General features: G+C 50.3%; 1 protein-coding gene across 1 annotated transcript; it reads right to left on the reverse strand.

Moving 5' to 3' along the window:
- Positions 1 to 1,542: 1,542 nt before the first annotated feature.
- Positions 1,543 to 4,918, reverse strand: LOC101337469 (uncharacterized). Its single transcript, XM_019919821.3, has 2 exons — positions 4,789 to 4,918; positions 1,543 to 3,522 (listed from the first exon to the last, which is right to left on the reverse strand). The coding sequence occupies exon 2, from the start codon at positions 3,497 to 3,499 to the stop codon at positions 2,006 to 2,008; it is 1,494 nt and encodes a 497-aa protein (XP_019775380.2). The 5' UTR covers positions 3,500 to 3,522; positions 4,789 to 4,918; the 3' UTR covers positions 1,543 to 2,005.
- Positions 4,919 to 10,456: the final 5,538 nt, after the last annotated feature.

The following is a 10,456-nucleotide window of genomic DNA, read 5'->3' on the forward strand; positions in this document are numbered from 1 at the left end:
TGTACAGCTGAAACTAACACAATATTGTAAATCAACTATAGTTAAATAAACAAATTAAAAAAAGAAAATAACAGAGAAATAAGGTCTACGAAAAAATCAAAACCTAAGACTTCAAAAACATTTGCACATATTCTGGGTGTTTCTGATTACTTCTCACTGTGCCCCCAATCTCCCCAACCAGTTCTACTCAGACTTCCTTCTAACTCTTGTCCTGTTAGGAGGACTTGAGCCTTCATTCTCATCCTCTGAATAATGAGAGCCGCTGACAAGCATTAACTCAGGAGTGAGGTAGTTAGATCAGAATTTTAAGTAGAACACCCTGTCCTCTGTGTGATGGGTGGATTGCAGGGTGTGTGGAGACAGGGAGCAAAGGAGAACAGCTTGAGGGCCATTGCAATAGTTCAGGTGAGAAATGACCTCAGTCAAAGCTTGGGAGGTGTGGGTAAGGATAGCAAGGACTTGGTCTCTGCTGGAGAGTAGGGAAGCAAAGGAAAGGAGTGGAGAATGATGTGTTGTCTCTGGCTTCGGTGAATGCAGAGAAGGTATCATTACCCGAGAGAGAGAATACCTAAGGAGGAATGACAGTGGGTGTCCCTGGAGTTGGGTGGGCAGTAAGAGATACTAAGTGCCCTTCAACCTATTGAGTTTGGGTGCCTATGGCAGTCTCAAAAGGGATGTCCCTGACATATGCTCATGGCTGTGATGAAATAGCTTTGGGTAACTTGAGACAACCTGCCTGAGATGATGTGGTTAAGTAGTTAGAGCCAGGTGATTCCCAGGAAGGAGGGAGCCCCCACGTCCTGATGTGATTGATGGCAGGAAAGGCTACAGAAATGTCAGGGAGGGTAACCACTGCAATGACCTTGGATCTGTATTTCTCCAGGCTATTCAGCACTTTGGCTTCCATGATTCCAGCTGGCCCAACCTTTACTTCCTTTAGTGACACTGTCACTTTCTCCTTCAGAGACCAGTTCCAGGAGTCTCTCCTCTCCCCATCTTGCCCAGTTCTGCTTCTTTGCTTTCCTAAAGTCTTCCTTAACCATGGAAGCAGTTAGTAAGACTCTTGGAAACCATGAGGACATTCTATGGAGAGAAAACCTGGGCAGGGACCAGAACCCAGGTGGAGCCTCCACTCCCTCCCCGTGCCTTTGGCCATGGGCTAGGATTGGGCTCCGGGGCTATAATGTAAAGCAGTGTTGAACTGAGATGAATAGATCCTCTTCCCCCAACCAGAATAACCTATCTCCTCTTCATGACTGCCAAGTGCTACTTTCAGGTGCATGAATGAAGTTGTTTCATGACTGCTAAGTGCTCCTTTCAGGTGCATGAATGAAGTTGTTTTGTTTTCTTTTGGTGTTGTTGTGATCTCATTTTTAGAAGCTGTTGAATGTATTGAATGGTTTGGGGAGCAGAATTAAAAAGGGGTCAAAATGTCTGTCCTCCTTTGGAAATTGGCCAAGAGTCATTTGCAACCATTAACCCCCACACAGGTTTCTATATGGTGAGCGACAGAGGGTAAAAAGCCAAAGAGAATACAGGATCCCAGGTCTTCCAGCATTTATTCTGTATTATTGTACACACTCACAGATTCAACAATAGTAGTGGGGATGCAGTCAGAGTTGCTGTAGTCACTGTCTCTTCAAGCAGAGGCTCTGGACACCTGAGGTTGGGATTGGGCTCATCAGGGGTGGGTGCTGGGCAATAGCTCCCCTCCCCGCCAAGCCCTATCCAAGGGACATGCAGAAGGACAGGGTCAGGTAGGTTCACAGATAAGGTGGGCCACCCAGGCTGGGGACTGGAGGTAAGCCAGGCCACTGGCTCTCTCTTCACTTGTGTGGGATTTCCAGGGGCCTCTGGGCCCCTAGGGGTGGTTACTTATATTTGGGGGACACTACACCTCCTGCTTCTTTAGGGTCAAGACTTCTCCCTTCAGTCGCTGGACTGGGTTGGTCTCTTGGACCTGGCCAGGAGTTGGGACAAGAAGAGGCTACTTCAGCAACCCCTCCTACTGCTTCAGCTGCTGCTCCCCTTTCTTTTCCAGTTGCTCATCTGTCTTTGCTAGCTCTTGATCCAGCTGCTGGCCCAAGACCTTCTTCTCCTGTTTCAGCTGTTCCACATGCTTTCCTTGCTCCTGTGACACTTTCTGCTGCTGCTGCTGTTCCACAGGCTTTCCTTGCTCCTGTGACTCTTTCTGCTGCTGCTGCTGCTGCTGCTGTTCCACAGGCTTTCCTTTCTCCTGTGACTCTTTCTGCTGCTGCTGCTGCTGCTGTTCCACAGGCTTTCCTTTCTCCTGTGACTCTTTCTGCTGCTGCTGCTGCTGTTCCACAGGCTTTCCTTGCTCCTGTGACTCTTTCTGCTGCTGCTGTTCCACAGGCTTTCCTTGCTCCTGGGACTCTTTCTGCTGCTGCTGCTGTATCACAGGCTTTCCTTTCTCCTGTGACTCTTTCTGCTGCTGCTGCTGCTGTTCCACAGGCTTTCCCTTCTCCTGTGACTCTTTCTGTGGCTGCTGCTGCTGTTCCACAGGCTTTCCTTTCTCCTGTGACTCTTTCTGCTGCTGCTGTTCCACAGGCTTTCCTTGCTCCTGTGACTCTTTCTGCTGCTGCTGCTGTATCACAGGCTTTCCTTTCTCCTGGGACTCTTTCTGCTGCTGCTGCTGCTGTTCCACAGGCTTTCCTTGCTCCTTTGACTCTTTCTGCTGCTGCTGCTGTTCCACAGGCTTTCCTTGCTCCTGTGACTCTTTCTGCTGCTGCTGTTCCACAGGCTTTCCTTTCTCCTGTGACACTTTCTGCTGCTGCTGCTGTATCACAGGCTTTCCTTGCTCCTGTGACTCTTTCTGCTGCTGCTGCTGTTCTACAGGCTTTCCTTGCTCCTGTGACTCTTTCTGCTGCTGCTGCTGTTCTACAGGCTTTCCTTGCTCCTGGGACTCTTTCTGCTGCTGCTGCTGTTCCACAGGCTTTCCTTGCTCCTGGGACTCTTTCTGCTGCTGCTGCTGCTGTTCCACAGGCTTTCCTTGCTCCTTTGACTCTTTCTGCTGCTGCTGCTGTTCCACAGGCTTTCCTTGCTCCTGTGTCTCTTGCTGCTGCTGCTGCTGCTGCTGTTCTACAGGCTTTCCTTCCTCCTGTGACACTTTCTGCTGCTGCTGCTGTTCTACAGGCTTTCCTTGCTCCTTTGACTCTTTCTGCTGCTGCTGCTGTTCCACATGCTTTCCTTGCTCCTCTGACTTTTGCTGCTGCTGCTGCTGTTCCTGCTGCTGTGGCTCCTGTTGCCGTGGCTCACACTCTTTCTTGGACACCTCCTTCACAGGAGTTGTGTGTTTCTTCCCGAGCTCCATGGGATCCTTCCCTGGGATCTCCGAGGATACCTCCTGGAATAGGGCAGGCAGTGGAGTTGGCTGCTTCACTTGCTCCTGCTGGATGTTGGTGGGAGGAGAAACAGGCTTGAGGGGCTCCTTACTGGGGGCAGGTGGCAAGGTCACTGGCAGAGTACATTGCTGAGACATCTTGGAAGCTGCTTTAGGTCAACCTGAAAATTAGGATGGGTCAGAGGGTTAATTGAAGGCGAGGAAGTAGATGAACCCCTGGAAATATGCAGCAGCGCCTGGTTTCTCAGCATCCTCTCTTCCCTTGGGTGGGGGTACTCTCCCACCCACGCTGGGCTATCATTCCCCAGAAGCAGCAGAGTGAAGGGTAGGAATGGAGAGGGGCAGGGAAAGGCCCTCCTGGGAGCCTCTTGTTCCCAAGAGACAACAAAGAGGACTCTCCAGAGGTGCTCTGCAAAGGTGGGCTGGTACCACTTCACCTCCTGCTCTTGCCTATCCTTGTCTCTCCCTTGTTTCTGACCTTCATGTACAAAGAAGAGAGATGAGCTCTGGGATTATGACAGGAAGAGGGAAGGTGCCACGAAAAGAAAGGTCTCCTGGAGAACTCCCGAGTCCTGGAAAATCAGTAGCCCATCCCGAGAGGATCTGAGAGGTGAGGGTGCACGCCCTGGACTGGAGTCACATGACATGATCTCAGCTTAAATCTCCCAGTGAAATGCTGTGTGGTTCTGCGAAAGTCATTTAGCCCCTCTGGACCTCAGGTTTCTCCTCTGTAAAATGAACAGATTGGCCTATTCAGCTCCAGAGCTGCTTTCTCTCCTGACCATCTGAGCTTTAGCTGGTGGTGGTGGGAGGGGGCTGGAAGGTTGCTGAGAGTTGGAGTTGGTTCTTTCAAGTCTCCTACTTCTAAGCTGGGTTTCCCTGTCCCTGCTCAGCCTGGGTTCTCCAAATAGAAAGTGTTCCCCATGCTGCATTTCTCCCTTTGGTAGCACAGCCAAGAGTTACAAGCATGTCCCCGGACACCCTGCCTCCATAAAGAAGGCAAAATCACAGTCAGCCCAAATCAATCAGGAGAGAAACTGGCCATATTTCCCCTTTATCCCCATCTTACTCCTCTCTCTGTCTCTTTCTATTTCTCTGTCTCTCTGCCTCTCTGTCTCTCTGCCTTTCTTTCTCTCTCTCTCTCTCTCTCTCTCTCTCTCTCTCTCTCTGTCTCTCTCTCTCTCTCTCTCTCTAAAATACGGTCCCAAGAAAGTATGGGGTAGGAGGAGATTGCTGTCTGTTCTGTGTTTCCATACCATGGCACCTAGCCCTCAGCACAGTGACCTGAGCCCTCCAAGAAGGACAGTAGTCCTGTTGAATCCAGCACACAAATGATACCTACACCCACCTGGCTGGCCACCCCCAGCCGTGTTCTGGCCCGTGGGAGACCCCTGGTCCCAACCTTGGTTCTGCCAGCTAACACTTACCTGACTCACAGTGAGGATGGCTGCAGAAGCTTCTAGTGGAACACTGAGCCGAGCAGGGTCCGGGGTGCCCTTTATACTGTTCCTCAGCCTCGCCTCTCTCCCAAGGTGAAGGAGATGGACTGGTTTCACCACTCCTGTTGGTCTATTTCCTCTAGCCCCTTCCTGACTCATCATAGTAACCTTAAGCAAAAAACCCGTCAGGGCCCCTTTTCACAGGGACACACAGCTCCTGCCTGGCCAGAGGGCTCTGGGGGCTCATTCACTCCTGTGATCCTCGCGACCTGGGCACAGGTAGGTGAGGGGAGGCATCTCAGGAACCTGATCCCCTTTTCCTCCTGTTTTGTGACCTCAGCCAAGCTTTTCTTCCGAATCTCACTTTCTCCACCTATAAAATGGGTTTTTCCTCATTGTTAGGCTGTGGGATTCATTTCCAAGGGCACAGAATAGAAAGTTATATGTCTTTCTGGGATGTCCAGTCTGGAGATATTGTGTAAAGGTCAGAGGAATCACTTCTCATGAAGGGATGGGGCTGTTGGGGGATTCTCTTGGCCACTAGTCCATAACCCATCTGCTCTCGAGACACATCTATAACTCCATTCTGTGTGGAAATAAACTCTTTCCTGGGATGGGGTAGGGTTGAGTCTGACAACTTTAGGCCCAAAAAGTCAAGCAGAAGGCTTTGCAGGTGCTACCATGTGCTAGAAGTTATCCAGGACCTATGCTGAAGGCTGTAGTTACAGAAGTTTCTAAGAACGCCATGCTCACCAAAACTCCAAAGCATGGACCATTCTAAGTCTTTAATATATAAATATATATATATATATTTAAAATAAATATATAATACATAAAAATTAAATAATAAGGATTGCTTCTTATGGTGATAAAACAAACATTTCATACAATGTTTGGGGAAATGCATGAAGGTATAAAATCAAAACTAGATCATCCATTACTTTCTCTAAACTACTCTCTAAAAATAGCTTAAGCCAGCTTTCAGAGTGGGGATTAGAGCTTGTTTGTCCCTCCCCGGTGCTGATGATGACCTAACACTCCTGGAATACAATCCAAACCACTGCCTCAGGTTCAAAGACCCTCGCTGAGGGTCCTCAGTTACTAGGACAAGCCCAGTGCTCTCCACCTCTGGGGGCTCTCTGTGTCTTTCACCTTCACTGTAAATGTGGGGACCTGCCAGAGAGCCTCCCTGAGACCCCATCTAGAGAGTTATTCCCTGGTTCACTTCATTTCACTAAGAACAATTGAGGGCCCTTTTATATGCTTTTGTTCACTTGTTTATTTCCCATGTCTCCCACTGGAAAATAAGCTCTAAAAGGCAGGAGTTTTGCCTGGTGTGTTTTCCACTATGTCCCCAAAACCTGTCATAACCGTCGAATATAATCAGTGCTCTATAAACATTTGTCGAAGGAATGAAAGAACAGTGCATCTCACCACCTGGAGACAATTACCATTGAGCATTTTAGTGGTGGGTGTGTGTGTGTGTGTGTGTGTGTGTGTGTGTGTGTGTAAACAAAACTGAACTGTGACTTGCCTTTCTTTTTAATGATTGGTTAATAGCTTATTTTATGAACATCATTTGAACTCTCTTCTTCACAACCTAATCAAAAAAGAAATATTAGAACAATATCAAGGAAAATACTCATTTCTGGGGCTAACTTTGAGATTCATTCTGATTTCCCCATAGTTTTCCTCACAGGCACCTCCCTCCCAGCCCCAAATAGATCTATTTATGGTGCTAATTTTGCCATGCTCCTGGGGCTTAGTCTGGAAAGACAGATGGAGGGACTCCTGCCTCCAGAATACTACCCTCTGCTCATGCCCTCTCTGGTCCCTGAGCCCACCTGGGACCTCACATGTTCTCCGCCTTAGCACAGGGATGGCCATCTTCTGGGGCTGGGAAAGCCCTCTCCACCCTGCCCCCTGCCATCCCCCTCCCCCATGCAAAACCAACCCTGTATCCTCACACATGGGCACCCATGCCCTGTGCTCTGCTGCTGACATCACACAGGAGGAATCTGCCCCTCCCCAGCTCATTACAGTCAGTCCCAGGTAGCCACACTGGTATTATGGGTTTCCAGGGGCTAGTACCTGCCAGATCTACCTCCCGCCCTCTGATTCATAGCATAATGAGAGCTTTGCAGGGAAGACAGTGTGTGTGAGTCTTTGGTCACTGGGCAAAGCTAGGGTGTGGTGAGGAGGGTGAAGCATGGAGCTGACGTGTGTGTGTGCAGGGGAGGGGTTGGAGGAGCCCCAGCCTTTTAGGGGCTCAGAGGCCCCATGCTCTGCCCTCAGGTTGCCCCATCTGGGGCACAGACAGGCATGTGTACAGGGGAGATCCTCTCGGTGTCTGTGCGAGTGACCCCACAGGCCCACATGAAGAGGCCGGGTAACTGTCCATCCCCCGCCCAGTGTAATGAGGATGAGCTCATATCCCATGACACATGCAGAGGCCCTGACGCCAGCTCATCCCCAGCTCAAAGAGGCCCCAGCTCTTTCTCTTGCAGAGCTAGAAACTCTCCAAAAGAAACGACCTTCTTGAACTGTTGCTTAGCTGTGGGGGCAGGAGGAATGGGTCACGAATTTCACTTCCTGGGGGATGTGAATGGATGAGGACAACTCTTTGTAAGGGACGGGGTGATGGCAGATGGTCCTGAGAGGCAGACTTGGACCAGGAGGTCTCATGTTCCCACCTTGGGTCACCATGACTAAGCTGTTTCCCGAAGAGGCAATACCTCCATCCTCTAAGGCCACTAACTTCCTCTCCATCCCCTGAGGCCTCCTCCTCTGTTCAGCGCACTGTTGCCTACATCATCTAACAATCTGCAGCCCACACTGGTCACCTTCCCACAGGCCCAGAATCCTCACTCTCCTCTCCATGGCCTCCTGAACCTGACCTCCATGCCTCATTTGTCTTTTATGCCCGTCTGCTGCTCCAAGAAGGGAGAGAAGACCAAGAAAGGGCCAAGAGGCTGATTCTTCCTCTCTAGCCTCCTGGGTTGGCCTGTGTGATGTGCCCTGGTTGCCTTCCTTATGTCTTCCTCTGGCTTCCCCTCCTTGGTCTACGGGGTTGCTGGTTCCCAATTTCAGTCCCCATCGCTGGCTCTTGTTTGTGAATCTGATCCCTGTGGAGGAACAGTCACAGTTCTGCCCCTGGTGCAAAAAGTGGGGCAAAGCCAGGAAAGTTTATCAGTAGCAGAGAAAAGGAGCTGTTCAGTGTCCTTTCCTCCAGCTGGCAGGATGCCCTCCCCTGGGGCTCCCTGGGAAATCACATTCTGGGCTACATAAAAGTACTATACAGAGGATTGGCATCATCTGATCCTGGAGAAGAGGCTTTCACCAAGAGGAGTTAATTGTCTTGCTGGGGTCCTGCTCAGCCCCAGTGTGGCCCTTTTCTAACCTCATCTGTTCTTTGTCTTTGTGCATTGTTTGGCTGTCATTAAGCTGTCTAACTGCTCCAGGCATCCAGATGGGTCTGTCTGGTGTAGAGTATCAAATAGTGCCTCTTCCTTCTTCCCTAAAACACGCCTCCTGCTTACTCTCTGCATCAAACCAGGCCACAATGCAGAGTCAAGGCAAGTCTTGGTCTCTGGGGCCCCAGTTGGGTCAGTGTACTGGGGAGGGCCTTGGCTACCACCCCAACCTCCCAGGGAGTTACAACCCCTGACCTCAGAAAGCCCCAGATTTAGGGGGACACGGCTCCCGTTCCCAGGAAGCTCCCATCTGATGGGAAGACAGGTACAGGAACAGAGCGATGGGTACGATTCAATGCCATGCCACATGAGCACACAACTAACTGGCCTAGGCATGGATGCAGGGGTGAACAGGCCAGGGCTGTGAGTCTCCCTGGGGAGGAGGCAGAGGAGGCAAACCTTCAAAGCCTACTGTTTACCAGATGTGGTGCTGAACAAGCCTCACCCACTATCTCATTTAACCCTCTGCACTTCGCAGACGAGAAGCTGAGGCTCAGAGCAGGGGTCCCCCAGCCAGCACGTGGAGCAAGCGTGGGTGTGTCTGCTCCCAGGCCAGCCTCTCCACCAGGGAAGGCAGAGATGTCCACCAGGTGCAATAGATACCGGAGATACCGGAGAAGCAGCGTCCAGGGTTGCCACAGAGGAAGATTGAAGAGCTGCAAACCAGAAGACGCCTTAGCTGGAAACTGCAGGAGTGGCCGAAAAGTTATTTTCCTGCCACTCAGGTTTTACTAGAAAGCCTGCTTGGAGTGGGGTGGAGGGGGGAGGGCAGGAAGGAGAGAGAGAAGTCAGAAGTCTTTAGGGGAGAAAGGCAAGCCCAGGTCTTCCTCTTACAGGCAAGTCCTTGTGTGCTCGGCTATAGCCTCGCCTTTTCTCTCCCCTGTGGTCCAGCCTCCAGTACTTCTGGGAGCCTCAGGCCCCAGGCACCACCAAACCAGCTTCTTTACCAGCTTAAGATCCACATGTGAGAAAGCTGGTGCTGGAGGAGCCTTTACGGTCATCAAGTTCAACCCTGGCTTCACGAAGGATGACACAGTCTAGAGACGGGAAGGAAGGGCAGGAATCACACAGCGGGTCAGTGGCAGGTCCCGGCCAGGTCCAGATCCTCTCATCTCCTGAGTTCACCTTTACTCACCTCTGTGCTTCTGTGCTGGAAGTCCCTTTATCACCTTCTGCCTTATTGATCTTTTGTCCATTGAGAGCAGATTGAGAGCTTCCCGTGTGCCTGTGTTCCAGACACTTAGGGGTACAGCCTTGAACAAAACAGGTGAAAGTCCCCACCCTCCTAAAATTTTCATTCCAGTGTGAGAGGCAGGTGGCAAGTGAAATAAACACATGCCTGGAATATAAAGCGTGTTAGAAATACTGTGTAGAAAAATAGGGCAAAGAAGAGGTTTATGGAGCGCTCAGGGAGGGGATGTTGTGTATTTTAAATGGAGTAGTCAAGAAAGGCCTACAGCAAGAACATGAAGGAATGAGGTCAAGGTGAGGATAAGTGGGGGGAGAGGGAACAGCAGGGGCCATGTCCCTAAGGCATGTTCTGAAACCAGCAAGGAGGCCAGTATAGCTGGGCATGTGTGAATGAGGGAAAGAGCTGTCAGAGGTGAGGGTGGAGGAGTGGGTGATGCCAGGCAGTGGGAGAAATCATGCAGCAACTTGGGCTTTTACAGTGAATGAGATGAGAAGCCACTGCAGAGTACTGCACAGAGGATTGGCATCATCTGACTTACTTTAAAAGGATCTCTCTGGCAAGGGTGGAAGCAGGTAGAACCGTAAGAGGCAACCACAGCCACACAGTAGCTGCTTAGAACTCGGGTAACAGTAGCAGAGGCAGGGAGAAGTGGTCAGATTATAGATATGCTTTGACAATAGAATCAGTAATACTCACTAACAGATTAGATGTGAGGTATAGGTGAGAGCAAACAATGACTCAAAAATTCTTGGCCTGAATGAATGACTAAGGATGGAGCTGCCATTTAACAGATATAGAGAAGACCAGGGGTGGGGCTGGCTTTGTGGGAAAAATCAACAGTGAGCTTTGTGACGTGTTAAGTTTGAGATACCCATTAGACACACCCAAGTAGAATTGTCAAGTAGGCAGTTAGATATACTAGCGGAGTTCGGAAGAAGGTTCATGCTGTAGACATAAATTTGGAAATCATCAGTGTATAAATAGCATGTGA

Source organism: Tursiops truncatus, chromosome 1 (genome assembly GCF_011762595.2).
Source record: "Tursiops truncatus isolate mTurTru1 chromosome 1, mTurTru1.mat.Y, whole genome shotgun sequence".
NCBI classification, from domain to species: Eukaryota; Metazoa; Chordata; class Mammalia; order Artiodactyla; family Delphinidae; genus Tursiops; species Tursiops truncatus.

Coding starts and splice junctions, on each gene's coding strand:
- LOC101337469 (XM_019919821.3), bottom strand. CDS start 3,499: ATGTCTCAGCAATGTACTCTGCCAGTGACCTTGCCACCTGCCCCCAGT.